At 32.4% G+C, this 24399-nt stretch overlaps 1 protein-coding gene across 1 annotated transcript; it reads right to left on the minus strand.

Annotated features, from left to right (window-relative positions):
* Positions 1 to 2430: 2430 nt before the first annotated feature.
* On the minus strand, positions 2431 to 14040 carry LOC140744026 (putative inorganic phosphate cotransporter). The gene is made up of 9 exons (XM_073075461.1): positions 13914 to 14040; positions 11265 to 11311; positions 9594 to 9817; positions 5727 to 5963; positions 5082 to 5288; positions 4325 to 4498; positions 3662 to 3878; positions 3152 to 3390; positions 2431 to 2729 (listed from the first exon to the last, which is right to left on the minus strand). Coding segments are annotated over exons 1-9 (1563 nt in total). The 5' UTR covers positions 13916 to 14040; the 3' UTR covers positions 2431 to 2513.
* Between the last annotated feature and the right edge of the window lie 10359 nt (positions 14041 to 24399).

The raw sequence follows: 24399 nt of genomic DNA on the forward strand, positions 1-24399 counted from the left end.
ACAAAAAAAATTACCTTTGTTCATTATACGTCTCCATCCCGTTAGAGTCATCTCCTGTCTTCACCTCTTTGTCACTTATGTTAATTGTATTACTTACAACAAAATAAACGTTTGACTACATCAATCTCACTGGTATTATAGCTTAAAATTTTATCTCTTTGCGTCAGTACATACAGTCTTAATCAAAACCATTGTCACATTGACAGTATCTCTGATCTTCAAGGGTTTTTGTCACAAAAACTCCGCAACAAATGATAAAAGTTAAATATCCGAGGACACAAGTAAAAGATAAGTCAGCCCTATAAACTACTTTGAAAAAGACTTTTTTCGACGAGAGTCGTAATGCAAATAAATGTAAGCGATTAAGCCTCACAGTTAAATTAGTGCAACGTTGATTATAAAACCAGTTTATTCGTCCTTACAAAGATAATGTATTATCAGCATTACTATTGCAGGGATCTTCTTTGCGGTGTTTTGCGCCAGTTACCGTTTTCTAGCAAAAAAGTGTAGTATTACTGAATTAGATAAATATAACATTATTATTTGATTTAATGACCAAACTTTTGAAGGTGGATGTAATTTTATCTTCTTCAGCTGATAGAACAGATTCAAATCTAAAAAATATTTCTCGTATTATTTCAAATTATGATTCGAATCAATCGTCACAAAATTATCTATATCCATTTTAATTGAGTCGAATCTACGAATCGGCATCACAATGACATTATCCACTCAAATGTATGACGTTTTCATGAGAGTATGGAGAAGTGGTTTCAATTTTCAAATGCATATTTAATACTCAAATTAGTTAAACATATGGACAGCCAACATTTTTCAGACGTTGGCTCCGATTTTATTTGTGAATAATTAAAGGTCCATGAATGCCAATAACTTTTCAAAAGTAGAGGGGACAAAATGCAACCTTGTGGAACGCCAACTCAAGAAATCCTAATAAAATATTACCATTACAAATATAAATGCAATGCCGATGCCGGCAACCAACTAATAAGAACGGCAGTCTATCGCAGCTGCAGAAAACCTAGACGATAATAGAATTCCAATTAAGATTTCAACATCAAATGCATCAATAGCACTTTGTAGATTCTAGCTAATAAAATATACCTAGGTAACAAAGTTGCAGGTTTCAGTCGTTCTAAAATTAATAATAATACAGCAGTTTGCATCAGTGGTTACAAATAATATAATAAATATAAAAAAAGTCTTAGGTAATGTCTTAGAAAAGTCTTAAAAAATGTTTTTTCAATAATAAACTTTTCGATATTGTTGGTACATTTACATATTGACGTTTAAAAAAATATTGTTATCAGTGTATTTTCAGGATGTAAGTTTACTTCCTTACTAGATTTATAAAATGTAATGGAAAAAATACGATATTATTTTCTGAAACACAAGAAAAAGATCAAGATAAAAATTGATAAATCACTTTAAAATGATGTTTCGCTTATGTAATTTATGATGTCTCAGGTACGCGTCAAGATAAGGAAATTGACGTCTGAAATGAAGACGTAAACATGACTTTAAAAATCAAGTATTGGAAGTTTACAATCTAAGTTGTAAGATAAATAACTACTTTATAGTACGTACTAAGTAGCATTAAGTAATTTAAGATCTGTAAGAATGTGTGAAAAAGCCAAAGTAGAAAATTAATAGGAAGTATGTAGGTATTTGGAATATAAACTTTACACACTTAAAAAACCCTCTGGCAATTTTATCGTTGTATATTGCGATTTAGAAGATGTTCATCATCTCATTGCAGTATTCAAAGTTTATGTTTTCCGATAATGTGACATAATTGTGTACAGGTACGGACTGCAGCTTATGTAATATATAAATTCGTAAATTATTAGTCTATTTAAACTATATTTCACCCATTCCACCTTCTAGCTTTAAAGGCAGGGTAAGGCCACAATGTAAATTTATTTGGGACGTTCCAGCTTAGTATATAGGGTGAGCGTATGAGTAGTAAATAGGTTTCTAGTTCTAGGGTGAAGTTAGAACTCCGATTCCGTTTTTAATTTATTAAGAATATCTATAGGCAGCTAACAACACAATCAGTTCAACGGCATGCTTGTTTATAACTTCTTGTACCTCTACTATATACTAATTCTTAATTTGTTTTTAGGTTCACAATAAGAACAATGTAATTGATAGCAAATACTTTTTAAGTACCTATATTCTGTAAACATAAGTAGTTTTATTATTTAGTTGCATTGATAAATACATAATCTGTAAGGAATTTTAGACTAGTTCTTGTATTTATAACTATGATATAGATAGTTTAAAAATAGCTTCTCTAAAAAATTTGTGATTTTATATGCGACTTTACGAGACTACTATTATGTACCCCTAATTAATTTATAAATATGTATATAACCGAAAAGGAAATAGTAGAAAATGAAAACAAATATAACAAATTGTCAATTTTTATCTTGTACTTAAAATTACTTAACATAGATAATAACATTAAATTAAATACTTATAATAAAATTACATTATTCTTTGTCTTTATTATCGTCAATCTTTGGTTCTTCGGAGTCCTTGTTTTTCGTTGGGAGAGGTCCGTGTTTCCAGTCAGCAGGGTACCCGTGTTTCTTAACTTCATCCCACCAGAGTTGCTCGCCCTTCGCGAAGATTAGGTACACAATGTTCGTAATGACTAACACCGCCAAACACACCCAGAAAGCCACCCGCCACTCTTTTAGTGTTGACTGTAAAGAAATATAAATATTTGTACAGTTTTCATGAATATATTCATAATAGACTTAACTTTTGTAAATATTGCGAATGTTTTAAAAAAAATATTTATGTTTAAAGTGACTGGAGTGGACGCCCTGGTTGTTGACTTTTGTGACAAAGAGAACAAAACTATTTGTTATAGTTACAAATTGTCGTTTCTTACGACAGAGATTTGCGAAGTAGATATGTTTTTTTATGGACGGAACCAAAGTAATGATTTTAATTACGGATCCGCGCTAAGAGTTGTGACCAGTTGGGCTATAGAATTTTCATAGCCCGACTTACTCATTTAGCTAGGACTTTACCCACAAATTAGCTACACTTCACATTATTGTCCTTCCCTATACGTAAAATGCGATCAGTCAGTTCATTATCGAAATAAAACCATACTTACATTTGGTGTCAAAAGTCCTATCAGATAAGGGGTTATAATGCCAGATATCGCGGCAATTCCGTTAACCATGGCAGTTGTGGTACCAGCGTAGTTAGGAGTAATGTCCAAGGCGTTGATTTTCATACCACTGTAGTAAGCTCCCATGAGAGTCATGGCGGCAATGAACCAAAATACAGCAAGTGTGGTGTTACAACCGGAGTAGGAAGCAAGGATGATACAGATGCCGGGACCCGTTGCCGCTGAAAAGAGAAGAATATTTTAAGCAATTAACATAATATGAAAAAAATCACATTTTAGTTATCTATGATACCTATTTAATATCGAACTTCCAGATAATTCCTCCGTAACACCATCTATGCCTAATCTATTCTGGGGTGGATTACATACATTTTTGGGAGGAAGTGATTACTTAATATCAGATGAACTAATATCAGATGAACTACATTCTACTTTATCTTCATTCGCTATTTTAATATTACACAAAAAATAGTAATAAAACGTCATATTTACCAATTGTCGTATAAATTTTCCTAGCATTTTTGATACTGTGATATTTTTTCTTAACACAGAAGTCACATAGAAGACCAAAGAAGAAGGAAGCGATCCACATAGCTACGTAGGGCAGGGCAGAAAGTAAACCAGCCGACTTAATGTTGAATTTTAGGACATCTGTCATGTATTTAGGTAAGTCCGTGACCATTGAGAAGTAGCCCCAGTCGTGACCAATCTGTAATTGTATAAAAAATTATAATAGAGATCATATTTTCATCAAATCGAATAGTTACGGATAGACTACATGTCCGAGAATTCGTTTTACTTTTAAAACACAATCCTTAAATAACTTACAGATATTGGAAAGTGAAAGAAACTGAATGAGTAAAATAAAGTGTAAAAAATAAAAAATAAAGTTTAAAAATTATAATAGGAAGAAAAAGAAATCCTTCATTTGATACCCATGAAGGTGCATCAAAATAATGATTCCGCCAACTTAGATTTAGCATTCAAGCAAAACTTGCATACAAAATTCAGCTCAATCAGGGTTAACTTTAAAATTGAGAAAGATTTGACACTCATGTTTGTACGAACTAACATGGCAAGTGAAATAAACGCTTGTAAAATGGGTCAATTATAAAAGAAAAGAAAGAATCCAAGTGATGAAAAAAATCTACTTACGCCTGCAATAATGAGGCTCCAAAGAGGCACAGACCGAAGCAACGCCTTCCAAGGAACGGGATCCATTTCTTGTTTTTTGGTGCTCATCAATGAATCTACATTTGCATTAAGGAATTTCTTCTCCTCGTCTGATATATACGGATGTGTATTTGGTGTACTGTAGCATAGGAGACACTAAAAAGAGTAATAATACAATTAATGTATAACTTACCAGATCCGAAGATGATAAATAAACATTTTTATTGAAAGGACCTCAAATTGTCTTTTTATATACCTACACTTTCTCTCTTACGTCATTGAAGAGTATAAAATTCTGACGATTTTCACTGTGACGTTTAACGAGGAACATGGATATATCTATAACCAATTGAGAGCAAGATAGGATGTATATCCGAAAAGTAGCTATAGCGATGATTTCATCAACGAAAAGCGAACAATTTTTCCCCTTTCTTGGAATGAGAAAATGGAGAATGGCTGAGGTGACCTCAGCTATTCTTCATTTGCCAAGTTTCTCTAATACGGTGGAATGGATGAAGGCACAGTTGAGTGACAAAACCATTTCGTAAGTTTTCAATGTCATGATTCGATCATAAGGTCACAACCAAGCTTTAATAATTGAATTTATTTATTGACTATCCATAACCAATCGAAGCATACTTGAAATTTAGCGGAAACCAATCCAATTCTCAAGCGTCCATCATATTTATTAAGATTTGATTTGTAGCTCAAAATTTTTAAACGACAAAATAATACTTACCCAAAATATAAACCATACGAGGCCGCCACCTCCAAACATGTAAAAGACATTTTCCCATGATCCCTCATGCATGATCAACCCTGAGAAGTATGTTCCAGCAATGTTGCCGATCTGGGCTCCGCCGAACACTATAGCTCCCATTCTTGCCCTCTCCTCCTTTGGTGCCCATCGCGATACCATACACATAAGTCCTGGCATTGTTGGTCCCTAAAACAAATTGTTACTTAATTATGTTTAGTAAATATTACCAATGTCTATGGAAAACGCGCATGTAGATAATTTTCTAAAAGTGAAGAAACGCTTTCTTCTTGTTACGAGTTATGAATGTGGCAAAATCTGAAACATATTTCAAATTGATGTCGTCTGAAAACTCGATTTTAGACCAACGATTTTAGACCAAGTTTCAAAACTTGGTCTAAAATCTTGTGGGTTAAAGGTAGTTAAGAATTGGATCCGGATTCTTTTTTATAGAATCACAATAAAAACAGGACGTATAATGGGCCGTATATTTATAGCATGTGAACGTGCACATAAATGCAAGTTTTATTACAATTCTAAAAATTGAAAATAAACCGACAGGTACAAATCAACGATTATGTTAAGACATTCAAAAATACATCACCAAAACAATACCGATTGTCTTACCTCTCCAAAACCTTCGACCACTCGCAGAATGAACAGCGCGGTGGCACCCCCCATCTTCACAGCCCACGGTGTTATGAAAGTACAAATGGCAGTGGATAGGAGACCAAGTCCCAACACCCACTTGCCACCGTAACGCTCCGCCAACATACCGCCAGGTATGTGGGTTAACACGTAACCATAGTAGAAGGCGCTGAGCAGTAACCCTTGCGTCGCTTCCGTCCACTCGAATTGTATTGCCTGGGAACAAATTTAAACATTATGTTTTTGATTTTAAATTCCCGTATATACGAAATACCGTTGAAAAGAAATATGAAGTATATCGAAATGGAAAGGACTAAAACATGTAAAATTAATAAAATTATGGTGAAGATAAATAAGTAGTTATTCTCCAATGGAAGTGTTTAGATGTTCTATTATTTTAATATGATTTTTTTTCGATATTCTATTTTATATTGAATTGCAATTTATTTTATCAAAAAAGTAATTACGATTATATTTTGATTCAGAAACTTTGAGAAAATTGACGATGACCAAATTCCATAAAACAAAAGTGATATTGTTTAGATCATAGACTTAGATTTTTTTCGCTATGCTATATGACATCCTATATCTATGGTTTAGATAGACATAAAATCTACTTATAATCAAACTACAAAAATAAGTTTTACGTACAAAGAATGAAAATTTCACTAGAAACGCGTTATAATTGTAGAGCACATTAATTATTGTTTCTATAATTGTATTTTTAAAATTTATTAACCCTACAAAATAAATACACAGTGCAAATAAGTAACTTACGTGTAACTTAATTTAGATAAAGTGCTCTTTTACAAGCCGTTCAAAGTCGATAAAACAAGCCACAAAGCAACATTACTGTCGCTGAAAATTATTATCATTACAAGCTTTATTATTATAGCCCATCTGACTCCAACTTTGTTGGTGTAGGAAATTGGCCATTCTGTTTTGTATCCTTAAAAGGTACGTAAAAGATAAAATCGGTTACGTAATTTAGGACAAGGATAAAATATGAATTTTCATGGCCAACGTTCTTCGAAATGTATGTGACATGAAGATCCACTTGTAGAGTCAGCTTCAAAAGTAGATGAACAGATTAAGGTTTCAAATATACCTATAAACCCAGGCGTTCGTAAGTAGCTAAACACTACTAGCACCATAATTAGATGAACAATATAAAGGTTCAAAAGTAAGTTCTAATGTCAAAAGTAGCTGAACAATGACATATCTTATTATTGACGCTAGATAATGAATCCCAGGCTCGCACCTCTTTTTTTAAGTTATGTGCGTAATTTTATTAATTATTTATCACTTGCTTTAACCTGAGAGATATTTGAAAAATCTCCAAGGCATGTGAAGTCTATCAATACGCATTAGGCCGGCGCGGTCGACTACGGCCTAATTCTTCTCATTCAAGGACACCTATGGCCAGCAATAGAACAGTAATGGGTTGACGAGGAAATCCATATAACATGCAATTAAAATGATATTTATGACTTGGACTAGATTAAGAGAGTATAGCTTGATTTTTTCCTGCAGAAGTGAAACTCCATACTAAAAGTCTATTCAATTAAGCTGTTTTTGTACAAGGAAGTTTGAACTGACTGTTATACCGGTTAAAGTTAGTGTTTGAACACAAAGCGATCAATTTTAATGGTTAAGATGAATATCAATGGTTACCTGGCAGATTTCGCTCTTACATATGGATGATTATAAAAGTTAAGAGATATCTTGAAGATAAAAAAAAACCTTGGGATTAAATGATAAATATGTAAGACTTCTGAAATGTAAGGTCTCATTTTTTATCTTCAGACATTGAGCTTGTCAGTACCATTACCATGAGTTTTTACGTTTTAACAAATATGACTGTTTTGGTATTTGTTTACGTATTTGCCCATACAATTTTCAATCAGCGCCCTTAGCGGATTTTGTCAGAACTAGGAAATCATATGGGCCAATACGTAAACAATAACCAAAACAGTCATATTTGCCAAAACGATAAAACTCATGGTAAGGGTACAGATGCGGGCTGAAAGAAACATAATAATACTTTCCTATATGTATAGCCCAGTGGTTGAAACTCGGCTTCTCAATCGAGGAGTCCGAGGGTGAAATCCCAGGAACGTAGCTCCAATTCAAAATGAAATCAAAAGAATTTTCGAACGCAAAAGGGGTGTGGCTAAGATTTCTTACTCTATCAATACCCAAGTTAAATTTATGTTTATACATTTAATATCCCCTATCCATTTAAATCCCCTACACTTGACGTTATCGGTATAACGATATAATATAGTGTAAATAAGTGTAAGAAACTGTATGTAAACAGGATTAAGATAACCACTTGACGTTGCGTTGAAGTGCGTTCCAGTGAATCGCAATTCCCTATTGTAATAGATAAATTTACTGTCAAAATAAAATTATTCATCGTAAAATTACACATTTTTATCTAGTAAATAGCTACTACTATGGAAAATAGGGATTATTTTACCTAAATCATCAAGATTTTACCAGTATCACTACCAATATCACTCAAACTCTAAAGTTCTACGATATTTGCAATGGCACGTCAATTTATTAACTTTTTTTACAATATAGGGGTTGCAGACGCGCATACAGTCCCCCTGATGATAAATGGCTACTGCCGCCCGTGGACATCTATAATCAACCCCAGATAGGATTAGATATTCCTACCTAAGGTCGGCCACAGATGCGCCGCTACCCCTGATGAGTAAGCTGGAACGCCTCGGAAAAGTCTGTCTCCCTTACCACACCCTTCAAACCGAAACACACCAGCGCCTAACACTGCTGTTATTAGGTAGAAATAGGTGTGGCGAAGAGTAACCATGATGAACACAGTACAATATGGAAATTCCTACTCTCAATTTTTCCTAACATTAAAACAGTGACCTCAACAAAAACCTTCTATGCTTATCAGAAGGCTTTAGAAAATACAAGGGCACTACTATAAAATTGAATCATTATTGACAAATTTCTGTCTACGATATCTAAATATCTTTTCCAAATTGTAATACTTTTTGCTTGGTACCAAAACATAAAATCAGAAATGATATAAATAGCCTAATCGTGTTTACCTAACTTTCGAAAAGTAGTCACAACTTCGTAAGGCATTGTAATAATAAATAGTATAAGATTCGGTAGAATTTCTTTGGTACAGAGTAGGACTACCATGAGTTTACAAAAGTATTACTCGCTAGCGACTGCGTAAAATAAATGTATGAAAAATTGTACAGCGCCTCTGGTGGTTACTCGTAGAACTAAAATCCGTAATGACGTAACTCGATACGTAAAAAACCTATCGAAATCAAATCGCTAGCGAATGTCATAATGATCTATTGCCATACAAATTCGGTCCCATGAGTCATTAATTTGACAGACGTTGTCAAGAAATACCGTAACGATAGTAGTTATGTTATTGACTAGCAAAATGACAATAGTTTTCTATTTACCATTTCTATAGTGGCGTTTCTATGCCAACTCATGGTAATGCTACAGGAAGTATGATTTACTATCTTGTATAGTTCCGAAAGAGAGAAAAGTTCCAAAAATGTCACAAATCTAAAAAAATTTGTGGCCCCGGAGGCCACCACATCTATTTCTGCCTAATTACAGCAGTATCAAGCACTGCTGTGTTGGGGTTTGAGGAGTATGATTAGGGAGACATGCTTATTCTAAATCAGTTCTCAGGTGTAAAAAACCATTTGTGGTCGACCTCAGATAAGACACCAATTCTATCTAGGGTCGATTAAATGCCCACAGGCGGCATTAGCCACTTACCAACAAGTGGACGGCATACTATTTCTATATTATACAACAAGATAACAAAAGACTTACCCCACTTCGTTGTATGTACGTCATGAAGGTCATCATAGTGGTGTTGGTGACGGTGTTCGGGTCTGGACACGCGTCTGGGTCGTAGTGAGGGTCTCCTTCAACAGCTACGTTCTTCTTGACCATCTGAGTAATGGCCAGGTTGAGGCAAACTCGCATGGTGTAGGCGTTGGCGATCGCCAACAATGCCATTACCGCCAGGACATACCTTTGCGGTATTATGAATACTATAAAAAATAAAAAAGTTTATCAGGTTTACCTAGAATAAGGTGTAATGTGTACTTAGGTTGACGCATTCGGTTACGATGACTTTTACGCCTACAAACAAGGCAATATTAAAATTAGTTTGAAATCACCTGCCTTAGCAAGACATCATGTGTAAACTTGTATTTATTTAAATTCAGGAATTTCATTTATACTCATTCTATGAACTACTGTTAGATAGGAGTCTCTTTACACGTGAAGCCTAGACCATACCCCCCTAGGCTGTTTCATTGCAGATTTGTATCGGTTACCTGCCAACCCGTATTAGATTTTTGCTCTTAAACTAGCGCTACCAGAAGAGTTATTTGTAACATTTTAAAAGTGCGGTACACAAACTGTAAGACTATAAGACCCTGTGTTCAAAAGTAAAGAATTTACGAACATTATATTTATTATCTTTGTATTCATGTATGTATGTATGTATGTATGTATATATTTTTCTCGAAATGTTTTTTCATTGTAATAACATAATTTATCGAACCCTTAATTACCACTTATTCTGATTACTTACAATAAGTATGTAAAACAATATCTAAAGTATTTGAGTAGCTCTCTGAAGTACTGAAATAAATATAGGCGGTAGCTCTGATTTTCGATATGTTGATAAAAGTGGGTAATTTACGTATAGTCAATAGAATACTCGAAAACAAAGCACCCGCCCTTATTAAGTAAACATAGAAACACTTCATGTTCCAAATCAGTTAATTTCTTGTTTATTTTACTTATTTGTAAACAAACACTTATACTCGTAATACTATACGATATCCTCTGGATACCACACATACGCAATAATAGTATTGTAGTATTATGTACAGCAACACTAAGACATTTTAAAATTTAACCGGAATTGAACTCCGGACTCTTTCAATACCACAATGACTTTTTGGCAACTGTACTAGGAGATCGTCATTACACCGATACACAACTACACTATGTAATAACTGTTTATTTGTGAGTTTTTTCTTGTAATATAAATAAAGTAAAATATAGTTAATGGGATACTAGACAACAAACCACCTTATTATGTTTACTTAATAACACTATACATAACCAATTAGTCAATTTCTTATTCCACTTTTTATCTAAAAAAAAAAACAAACACATTCTAGGTGCCACACATCCGCAAAGTGCATAGTATGTACAACAACCCTAAGGCAGTTTAAAATTTTGTCCGGAATCGAACTCCGGTCCACTTCAATATCAACCACTTTAAACTGCACTACGAACATCGTCATAACACTTATCTATTACAAACTATACACTACACTCTGTATTTACTATTAAATACTTTTGATTAGAATTTCCTTCCACACATTGTTTTACTTACAAACTTTACACTATACTTTGTATTCACTATTAAGAACTTTTGATTATTCTTTTATTTTATGCGTGACACATTTTTTTACTTACGTTTCGAAAGCGCCAGTCTCCATCCCGTCAACATTTCGGTTTTGTACCTAGAATCAAACGACCTGGCATTAGCCACAGTATTTTTGAAACAGTCCATAATACCAGCACTGAAATTTAATTTAGTGCTTCGATTAATATTTTTTGCGAGCGCCACGTTTGATACTTTAGAGAAGACTATTTGACGAAACTATTAATCAGGAAAAAAGTATTGCAGTTGAGTACAAGAGTTCACGTAAATCGTTTCCGCCTTTACTTACTTTAGTGACTTTTACGCCATTTCAAACGGTTTTCCCTTTTCAGTAAAGACGATACTCGCTTGAATTGTTAAGTTGAGAAATCCGTCGTTTCGTTAACCTTAACATTTCAATCAAGTGCCACCATCGTTTCGAAGGTGATAAGATTGACTTTCGACTGCTTTTCGTTTGGGGAATAAGGGACAATTGAAACTCTTAGTGTACTAATACGTCCTGAGCAGCCTTGTGTAGTCCCTTTATCTTTGTTTCAGTAAATATTGTGGAAGTGACGTGGTTGAATGATGTATTGATGTCTTTTTAGCACATTACAAATTATTTATCGTATGCTTTCATGATTCTTCTCATAATGAGAAGAATTAGGCCACAATAGGCCTAGGTTATGTGCAGAGTGGTAGACTTGAAATACCATTCAGATTTTTTTTCAAGGCATGAAAGTTTCCTCACGACGTTATTTTTGCAAAGAAAATAATTTTTTATTTGCTTTTAGCGAAAATCAGATGTGCGTGTCTGGGATTTGAACCTTGTATACCTATAAGATTTTACCTGATGAGTTTAAATATAAGTAGGATAAAAGCATGTCCTTATATCGTCATTAGGAAAAAGCAGAATTATCACTTAAGATAAACTATAAAATGTACATGATCACCATATTAAGACAATGTGAATAGGTTAAAAACAATATCAGGTAAAACAACTTCAACTTCGTTTGGTAGCTGAATGAATAATGAAAATATCTCAATGTTTTTAAAATGATTATGGTCTAACTCCAAGAATACTAGTATTTCTAAGTATATAAAAATGTTATGTTGGATTAGTTGAACAATTAACGAAATGACCACGATCTTAAAAAAGGCATAGTATATAGGTATGATAAGGAAGAAATTTTCTCCAAAAAAACACTTAGAAATGTCACACTGGGTGCGTTAGGCCCATAATTGACCTGGCATAAGACTGACCTTGATGTCAAACATAAATTATAGTTTGTAAAACTAAATATGCTTAAATCGCACAAGGAAAATCGTTCATCTTGACGATCTACCGATTGATGGGGAAAATGGGACAAATTTATTAAAATCATGTTATTAAAATCATTCATCGATTCATAATAATTGTTCAAAATTTTTGTATTTCATATATTTAGACGTAAAATAAACACTGACATGCATTTTTATATACGTATGTAAATTGTACAAATATAATTTGTGATGGAGTAGCAGCATAGATAAAGAAAAGATAATTAAAAGTTATTGCTGTGCTAATATTAAATACAAATCGTTAGCAAATTACGTAGCTCCCTTTTATTTTGAATAGGCGAGTTGAATAACAGGTCTTATTCAATGAAAACTGCACTAATTAGTCTGTACTAAGTTATATAACAATTTCTTGGATTTTACAGAAAAGTTGTTGGGTTAAAAGTAAAATGCTATGAGTTTTTTATATTTAGTGGCTTCTTATTTTTGTTACTAAATGTAGTGGTAGGGCAGATGGGCCACCTAATGAAAAAGAGTTAATTTTGAATATAGACATTTGCAACATCAATGTTTAATCGACTTTTTTATTATATGGTACAGTTTGTGTAAAGATTATGTAAATACATTTAGGATGTAATATAACTATCGATATACAACGATTAACCAATATATGTATTAGAACAATATACCCGATTTCCATTTTAATGGCAAAAATAGAAACCCTAGTGTAAAGTCAGTATTTATAACTAAACATAACTTTACAAAAAAATCGTCAAAAAGTTTTACATAGAGATTATTCGTTCGTAAACTTCATGATATAAAATTATCATTTTAAACGAAAGTACAATTATAGAAGAACTATGTGTTATTCATTTCAGGAAACACATTTTTATTTTATTTATTAAAAAGATAATGATGTCGGTATATGTAAAATGTTGATTATATACCATTTAAAAATATGTCCACACAACCCCCATTACATTTCCTTAACATTTAAAACAATAACTGAAGATCAAGTTAGGAGATTTCATACCTATTTGTTTCGTATCTCTATCTTAACGCACGCAATAAATGTAAACACTGTTCTATATATTTTGACATTACACGTGTAATTATAATGTGCTTGTAATGATTATTTCTTGACAAAAGTATTTAATTAATATGATAAATATTGCTTGACACTCTTGCATAACGGTAAAATTTTTAGATAATTAAAAAATCATCACTCATCCATTATAACACGTCTTTAATTTTAGGAGATACGTATTTAATCATTAAATATTTTTTAATAAAAATGAGACCTAAAGTATTATATATTTTTAATCATAAATACAAAATTAATTTAAGAAGGAAATTTCGAATTTAAGCACAAACATTACGGGCGACCAAAATTTAAAAATGGAAACTTAAATGTCAATACGTACATTATTAAACTTGTAGGTAATTTTATCGCTCCAATATATTCCGAATAATTTAACACAGTGAACTGAACGCACTACTTCAGCTACTAGATAATTTCTTCACCGTGTCTTCGCGAAGACTGCTTCTAATCTACGGTGTATTATTTCAGTAGATTACAAACAACCGTATACCTACATTAATACTTAAAATACATATATGATAGTCTTTGCACGCGGATCTACCCGCACCTTTCTTGCATTTTTTATCAGAGTAACTGAAGTTGTACTATTTTCGCTATGTGTGTGATATGTATGAAAGCGACCATTCCCTGAAATGAACATGAGTTCTACTTGTACTACTACTTGAAACTTTTGATGCAATTGGCCAGTTTAACTTGACCTCTCGTTAGTTGAAAAATTTCAGGTAACATCATCACATATCATTTACATTGACCCTTTTGCCAAATTATCAAGTTCCTTTCAACCATACTATTACTAGGACACGATACGCTTTGTTAAATTGCAAAAATATAATATCACTCAAATCACATTACATTTGAATCTCGTGAAAATCTCGATTTGATTATGTCAATTCGAATTTAAAAATAAATTAGAAATAAGCATATGAACTTGAAATGTGAAACCACAATCATACCGTTCTTATATGATTTGTAGTCTAATATTACCGAGCAATCGAAATAGTCAAGAAACTAAAACATAATAACACATTAAAAATATCGTACTCTCACATAAACAACAAATATTATTTTTTTGTTTGAATAGCTAATAAATATATGACGGCGCCTAGCTTGGTTGCCATGGTTACGTTACAAAATGAATTATTATGTCGTGATTCTGCCGGAAAATGTGATAATTTGTAAAATTAAATACGAAATGAAGTAACTGTACTTTTGATTAAAATAAGTGAGGAACCCAAAGTGTTTATTTATTATATGAAACAAAGAATGTTCGGACATCGAGCCGATATATATCTATAAATCGGTTTCGGGAAATATTTGAATTGTATCTTGAAAATAGTCGTGAGTTTTAAGCCAGTACTGTATTTCATAGATATCCGCCGGTAACAATATAACTGGTTATTAATATAACATTTTTCACATAGTTTTTCGAAAGGGATTTTCAAGCCATTTCTCTCTTCCTTATCACTTATCATTTATTACAGTTTCCCAGCCAATTTATTATTATATCACTCGTCTATGTAAAGAAAGGCAATGCTTTCCATTACTTTGTGTTTGAATCACACAACAATAAATAACAAATTCCTCCTATTTCCAAGTCGGTAAAAACATTTATCGGAACTTACACTTACTCATTGCCACATGTCTCACTTATATAATACTGTTTACGGTATTTAACGTTACTTTGAATTAATAATAATCTCTATATAATTTACATTTTATTACAAGGAGTTATTGTAACAAGTGTTGGCAATCTATTGTATATTATTTAAGGATGTTCAACTCATGAAGAACATATGTTTTGACGTGTGTTACAAAATTGTGGAATTTTTTCGGTTTATTTTATTGGTCGATGAATTGATTGATGAATTGCCTTGTAAGGTAAATTCAACTAATTGCTTGTTGTCTGAATAAGTCATTTTTTCTGAGTAGCTTGTGTTGACTAAAAATGACGCTTTTATACAGTCACTGTCCCCACATTATCTCGCGATTGTCATGAAAACAACATAAACAAACAAATAACAGAAATCCAGCTTCATCACTGAAATATTTAAATTGTCGGAGGTGGAACCCGGGACACTATACTACAGACCGATATTGTAACTCGGTCACGCAGGTCATCAAATATTGTGAATTAGTGGCCCTTAAAACCTCCATCGCAATAAAGATCGTCTGAATCTGTTTGATATATCTAAGATCATAGAAAATGTTTTATAATTTATTAATAGATATTTACTAAACTAGTTTATGGTGATTTATTAAACTGGTTAACAAATAATTTATATATGGCGATTTTTATCGAACGGTTACTTTATAGATGTTATTGGGACGGTTTCATCCCATCACCAGGTTGAAATATTCATGAACAAAAATAAAAGTGTTATGGTTTTTCCGGTCGAAACACTTAATATAATATAAGATATAAAATTATTTTACAAAACTACATTTAAAAATATATACATGCCGTATACGCACAAAAAATAAATAAATACTTAAAATAGACACTGATCTGACGGCCTCTAACAACTCAATGACAACCACTCAGGGAATCCCAACGTAATACTATGAATGAGTATGAGTGCCTTTTGTATATATACATAAAAACCACAAATCGGTGTCCATATTTGGTGCAATTCTAAGAAGTCAGACGTTCAGATAAACAATTACACCGCTAAGATCAATTAGATACAATTAGTACCGTTGTCATTACTTCCTCTTTAAGCATCGGATGAAATCTGTCCTGCTGGGTCATTTAATTTGATTGGGTTTAATTATAATTATGTACGGAAGGACTAATAAACGATCAAACGTAACCTAGAAATGTATTATGTAATTTATTAGCTACTTAGTACTGTATTTTTAACACGCTTTGCCGCGAGGTTTTACTCGAAATATAATATAATAAGTAATAAGTATTGTATTTATGGGTTTTATAATGAATGCAATATAAACATTTTTATTATAAATACATTATAATTAAATATTCATATATACGTAGTTATATTTAAATTGTACATGTACATAAGAGTTCCATTGAATATAGATTAAAGCATTTATTAACCCAACTGTACCCTTAGTATGTGTTTTTACGTTTTTGCAAAAATGACTGTTGTTGTATTTGTTTATTTTCTAATCAGCACCCCTAGCGGACTGTATCAGAACTGATTGGAAATGTATGGGAAATACGTAAAAAACATACAAAAACAGTCATTTTTGTAAAAACCCATACTATGGGTACTGTTTACGTCGAAATTGTCATTATTTTATTGCCTTCAATGTCAAATTAAAAAGTAAGGGGCATTAAATTGGCTCTCTTATCCATTAAATCCAATATGCATGACTACATATCATAAGCCTGCATTTCTGTCGGATGAATTCTTAAGTTAATACTTAACTTCACTTGAGATAACACAGAATCTTAATCCTGCGTCAATATTATCTACAACTTCAAAGAATAATGTTATATTATTATACTCTTCTTCGCAATATCTTCGCTTACTAGTTATAGTTCAACTATTTTACTTGCACAGGAATTAGAATAGTTATTCTAAGATAACAATCAATGATCAATATTTAATTGTAGTGGTTTTCTGTCTGTCTATCCAACAAGTCATCAGTCTGACTCTTGTCTGTCAGTGCTTCTATGCTAGGTATTGTTTTCGTTGTTTTAATTTAAATAATAGCGCATTTAGAATAAATAGAATACAAAGAAATGTTAATTACGTAAATTAATATGAGTTGATAATATTTTATACTCTGCAGTGTAGTGTTTGCTTTTATTCATTGGTATTGACGCAAGATAAGACTTATTTATTCGTGTAAAATATTTTGTCAATTTTATTGCCAGAAATTTGCAAATAGGCAGATAGCGATTGTGATTGTGTTGGCCTCTTAATAGAAAGGTCTGGGGTTTGATTCCCAGACATACTTGAATGCGTATTAATCACTTTATCACTTGCTTTAACGGCGAGGAAAATATCGTGAGGAAATCTACATACCTGAGAGATATATAAAAAACTTAAAAGGTATGTAAAGTCTACCAATCTGCACTTGGCCAGCATGGACTATGGCTTAAATCTTCTTATTTTGAGACGAGACCCGTGGGACGGTAATTAGTTTATGACAATGATGATGATTGTCAGCAATTTTAAAACTAGCCATATATTGTGGACAACGTGGCTGTATTTATTTGTATGTATGTTATTATTTGAAAATAGATTATTTTACTAAAAAACAAAAAATAAATTTATTGTATCTTTGCGGAAATAGAAATAATCTAATATTCACTGTTTATATCAGAAATTTAGAAATATTCGATTTCTTTTACTTTATTTAGTACATTAATATAGTTTTTTGTCCTTTACAATTTTGTTTCATCAGACTTAGGATAAAGCATTTTCACAATGAGCCTTTCAAAGTGTTGCCGACAATTTTGAAATTGAAATCTATACAAAAAGAATTTCGTGACCTACGATTTTAAGAGCTCTGTCTTAGGTCATATTGGGTCATATTAACAAAAAATCCTATCTTATATAAGATAACAGTCTTAATAAGAGTTAATTGTTTTAGTTATTCGAAATGAGTAGTACCAATAGATACATAACAAAAATATAAGGCAACTGATAAAATAACTAAACGATATAATACTCCTGCGGAAGTACCTACTAATACTGAAAATACCGTTGTTTGATTTAACTATTTGTTTTACAATGAGGCACGCCAGCGAAGCCTGTGTTTGTGGTTGTGACATAATAATATGATTTTGAACTAATATCGTCATGGAATGAATATATTTTCATATTACTTATTAGGTTTCATTAGTTTTATATATTTTTAATTTTACGTTCATATTATATATGGTTATTGGAGGTATGTTTTTAGATAAAGTATCTGTGTTTCCCTGATCAGACTTATGAGACTTGAATATTAACACACATTTTTTTTTATTGCAAATAATCATATGGGTCCTTCCTTGGCGCGTCTATGTCGCGGATTTAGGCAAAGCATTTCTTATTAAACCAGAGTCTTGTTAACAAATAACCAGAGTATGTTAACTTTATATCAAACTGTGTCGAGTAATGGTACAAGATTAACGTATTGTGAGTACCCTGTGGCGTACCCCAGGGAAGTGACCTACCCTGTTTCTTATATACATAAACGACTTATGGAACCTAAAAATCAACAATGGACTACAACATTTTCATATGCAGATGACACAGCATTCTTTTCAGGAAGCAGTTGGAATGAAGTTCAAACTGCAGCAGATTTTGGTCTATCTAAAGTAGCTGAATGGCTAAAACTAAATTTACTGACACTCAACGTTGCTAAAACAAATTATATATGTTTTTCTATTAATATAATTAATTTAAAAAATCAAAAACCCGACTGCACCAAAAAGGCCGAAGTAGAATTCCAAAAGCAGTGAAATAGGCATTTCATTATTTTTATCCAGAAAGCCAAATACAAAGTTTCATAGTAGGTGTCTGCTTCAAAAACAAAAGATGTTCAAACAATATTATCCTATCCCTTTACACCCGAGATGATATGAGCGTGAGTTTCACTTTAAAAAAATTCCCACGTGATAGCTTCTTATTTTTCGAAACGCAACCGATGCCGATCGATCGTGAGGAGAGTATCGCACGTGCTACCGGCTAAGTGAGCGGGGTGCAGGCGGTCAGTTGTGCTAGGGACTCGTCCAAAGATGGCAGATTTTTTCGACCCGCGCACTGTCACAGGTATATAATTATTTTTGGTATTAAATGTTTAGTATCTATTATTAATTATAGCTAATTTGAAAGCTAAAAGAACACTAAATACGTGGAATTTAGTAGTTTATTCGATTAATTTGCAATTTAGATACAATTAGGTTGCAAATTTCAACTGTTACGATCGTGTGCCTACGGTTGTTGGTGCAGAATAACGTTTGATGAAAATGCTTTTATTGTTATTACCAGTTATGTGTAAGTTTCGTCAATATCAATTTTGTTTGTTTCAATTTTAAGGGTACATTTAAATGACGATCAGATTTTGCCAGTGCGGGGTGAGGAGAAATGTATCGGACATTGAAGATCTTCATGAAAGTGAAGAACTTCAACCAGATAGATTAGAAGAGTTTCAATTTGAAGAATTGTGCCCTGAAACAGATCCAGAAGCACATGCAGACCCTCAAATAGAAACTGACCTAGAATTGGATCTGGAACTTGAGCCTGAACCTCAACCATCTACTTTAAAATCATCCCTAGAAATTTCTCGCCACCGAGCATCTTCACGTCCAACACATCGAAAAATAGCTTGGAAAAGAATACGTTTTCTGTCTTGAAAAGGTCTACACATCCCTACCAACATCTCCAGTAAAGTTTCCAAAGAAATATTTTTCTTAATATTTTAATTATGAGGCTCTTGATATGTAACCAGATGCACAAATTTATATTATCTAAGAAGAACCGGTCGAAAACTTAATTTAATTGCAATAGATATGGCTAAAGTTTTCTCCATCTGCATTATCATTGGATGTATTCCCTAGCCAAGAATACCGACGACCTTGGAGACCTGGATTTAAGACGGAGGCAATAACGGAAGAAAGAAGAATGTTGATTTTCATAGAATTACGTAGTTTAGGTTTCATTGCCAAGACAGATTTTTTATAAAGACTAATGAAAATAAAGACAGTGATGTTAAATATCTCCAAATTGTTTTAATTTTCTAATATTTTTTGATAAAAAACTAAATTTTTTTGCAATTTTCACGATCGTGAGTGTGACAGTTCCCACCGGAGACTCACGATCGTGCGGGTCGATTTCTGGATTACGTATAAACTCTGGATTTTTTTTCGTATTTTTTGTGGATCCCTTAAGCTATATAAAAAGCCGTAATAAACGTTTTGAATCGGAAATTGCGAAAAAAAATCTTCGGGTGTAAAGGGCTATTTTATCCTCGTAGTGTTCATTTACGCTATATAAAGAACCTATGTGTAAAATGCCAGCACGCTTAAGTTCAGCGGTTTCCCTTTGCGTTGATCTCTGGCACAGCAACTCTCTCATTTAGTCAGACAGTCATCTCGATGTGTATATACGATTATATATGTACTAGCTGACCCGGCAAACGAACAACCCTTATCACTTAGGTGTAAAAAAATAGATAGTGGCCGATTCTCAGACCTACTGAATATGTATATAAAATTTGATGAAAATCGGTGAAGCCGTTTCGGAGGAGTACGGTAACTAACACGAGAATTTTATATATAATATATATTATATAATGTATGTGTAATCTCCTCTTAATTTCCTTTATTTTGACACCCTACTCGATAGGTTTGGTTAACTTTTTTAAAACGTGTTACTATTTTGCGAAAAATTTCACCATTTACGGTCTACAAAATATATAACTTCAGTAAATCAAAGTTTCGGTCATTATTTTACCTCGTTAGAGGTAGCATTTCATTATTTTATCCAACAAGCCTGATACAAAATGTCATAGTGTTTGCTTCAAAATTGACGATTGTTCAAATGAACTTTTAACCCTTATTTTACCCTCTACGGGGTTGATTTTTCGGAGGGGGATAAATAAGTGCGTCCTTATTCCTATCCAGAAAGCCAAATACAAAATTTTATAGTAGTTGCTTCAAAATTAAAGGATTTCAAAAAAACTGTTTTCCCCTATTTTACCCTCTTAAGGGTAGAATTTCCAAAAGGCCTTTCTTAGTACTTATTCAAGCTATATAGAGAACCTGTGTGCAAAATTTCAGAACTGTAAAGTCCTTGGTTTAGGCTGTACGTTGATTTCTGAAAAATGAAAAAGTCATTTAGTTAGTCAGTCAGTCAGTCACCTTACTGTTTTATATATATACAAATATGTTTTTATCATCTCCGTTTAATTTCGTTTCATTTGATACCTTACTCGATAGGTTCGGTTAACTTTTTTTTTTAAATGTGTTACTATTTCGCGCCAAAAATCCGCCATTTTGTTTTTTTTTTACTAACACCTATCTAAGGACACTCGGGTCATTGAGACAAATATAATGACACTTTAACTGTTGAAATTCATCCAGCCGTTTGTTAGATCGGATCAAATAAAGAAAGACAAACATACAAGATACGCGCGAAAAACATAACCCTTCCTTGGCAGTCGGGTAAAAAGTACCCAAACAAAAGAGATCAATATCAAAATTCAGAGTTGCGATGATTCTATTAGTAATTGCAAGTGTTCAAATATAGAAAAAGTTTGTTGCACCAAATACCTTGGAATAGTTAGAAATGTTGCGACAAACAAAATCTTAAATCAAGTTTACTGCACTCTTGCTCAATCTATCTTGACATACTGCATCCCCTTTGGGGGGCGAATGTTCTAAAATAAAATTCCTGAAATTGGAACGGGCACAGAGACTACTTATTAAAGTAATGTATAAAAAGTCTTACATATTCCCCACAACAGAATTTTATTCCCTCAGCAATCTGCTAAGTGTCAGAAAATTAAATTTACTACAATTATTACTTGAAAAACATAAAACTGCTACTAAAACTTCTAAAGAAAAGTAAAAATCGATATTGATGCAGTTAACACTAAATTAGCCGTTCATCTATATAAAAAACAATCAGGCTACTTATACAACAAAGTAAATAAAAGGGTTTAAATATTTATTCTTTGCACATACGTGATTGTAAAAGCATCATAATTGAACGGCTAAAGAAAATGAATTATGATGAGATTGAAGATTTATTATGTGTTAATTCATAGACACACAGACACACACACACGCACACACACACACACACGTAGTAAGTGAAGAAAATTTGTAATTTTAAATAAATAATATTTGCATTAATTATGCTATGGAAGGGTGGGGCTTCCTGTCACAGGTATAAATATACTTAAAAGGAGACCCCAACAATGGATAACTGATGTAACTATATTGATACAAATAAAATTATTTTTTCTAATTATTTTCAACCGTTACATATTAAAATGTTTCTATTTGTGGTTCAAATAATTTTAACATACTATCGAAGTCTTATTGAAGGATACATACTAAACCCTACTTTTTGTTATTGACCTTGCACAGTCATAGGAAATGGTGTTTATCTTTTCCCAGTTAAATTGATAATTTAAAGTTTGGAAATATTCAAGGCGAGAGTTAATTAGCGTCTTTTAGCACGTAGCATATTTCGCATCTCGCTTAGGTACAAAAAATTATAGCAAGAGTCGGAAATTAATTTCAAGTGGGTTCCGGACAATAAAATCCTTAAAAATAATGTATACAGGGTGATTTTTTCAAGGGGGGTCTGAATGGCCAAATCAGTAACTAGCAAAAGATGTCGAAAGGAGTTACGCGGCCAAATAATGTGTCTTTCCATACAATGCAAAATAGTGAAAAATTTATATTTTCATATTTCTTAAATTTTATGCTTTTAGTCTTGAGAATATGAAAATTTGTAATTTTTGTTTTTTTTTTCATGTTTCCGCATTGTCATCTAAATCTGCGAAATGTATAAAAATGTAATATTTTGCCCATTGAGAATGTACTGTAAAATTTATTACAAAATTACATCCGAAAAATCGTATTTTTTTAAATTATTCAGAAAAAAGCTATGAAATAAATCATAGTTTACAAATTATAAACTTTTTATTAATTATATACGTCCGATTATGAGCAAACGTTTAAGGTTCAATTCATCAAAATGAAAATAAAAAAGGGTTCTGCCCTTATAATATCACTCGTATGTTTGTCAAAGGATGAACAACAATTACTAACACAACTCAGGCCACGGTATTAGCCATATCCGAATCAACATCGTGTTACTACTACAGGAAGCAATCAAGGTACTGTTGAGGCTTATATATACTTCAAATAGTCCTAAAATATTGCTTCAATTTTTTTTTCTTTATTTCACTTGCGCAGTTCTTTAGCAAATATTGAATTATTTGCCTATAAGTTCAAAGTTAAAAGTGACATTATTATTTTCGGGGTGTCAGAGCTTTTGATTATAAAAGTTATAGCTTTTTGTGATTAAAGTAAATACATATATTATAATAAATAATATAATTTTAAAAGGACTATTATTAAAGTTCACATAAAACTATAGCTCCTTGTGGTCAACCACCCACATTCATTTCATTCAATGCGCCTATTGAAAATCACAATGCAATATCACAAATATATACCAAGCAAAAATAATTTATTATTTTTGTCCATAACAGCAATCATTCACTGAAGGATATTACAAAAAATATTTTTAGAAAACTATCAATACTGATTTCTCGGGTTTTTTTGGCTAAGTAGGTTAGGATCTTCTAATCAAAACCTTCTTATCAAACATCAAAAATATAGATATAAACATGTACCTTCTACCGTAACCCTAACAGATAGACGATCAGAGAGACATCAATTATTTTTATATAAAATTTTAAACGAATAAATTGACTCTCCCTTCCTTCTCCGTAAAATTAATTTTAGTTGCCCCAGAATTAACTCTCGATGTAGAGCGTTGTTCTACACTCCTCTTAGTAGAACTAAGTATACCAGCAGTACTTTTATATTTCGGTCATGTAATTACTACAACAAAGCACCGTCAAAGCGTCGATCCTTTCTGTAATTCGATAGGTATCTATAGGAGGAGTGTACTACAGATAATACAAGAACTTAAACAGATTTTTACATCATTTTATAGATCATCATCATCATCATCATCAACCCATTACTGTCCCACTGCTGGGCACGGGTCTCCTCCCAGAATGAGAAGGATTAGGCCGTAGTCCACCGCGCTGGCCAAGTGCGTATTGGTAGACTTCACATACCTTTGAGATTTTTTTTTTAT

The sequence above is a fragment of the Epargyreus clarus genome, unplaced genomic scaffold (genome assembly GCF_041222505.1).
Source record: "Epargyreus clarus isolate Ecla_fem2 unplaced genomic scaffold, WU_Ecla_fem_2.2 ptg000008l, whole genome shotgun sequence".
NCBI classification, from domain to species: domain Eukaryota; kingdom Metazoa; phylum Arthropoda; class Insecta; order Lepidoptera; family Hesperiidae; genus Epargyreus; species Epargyreus clarus.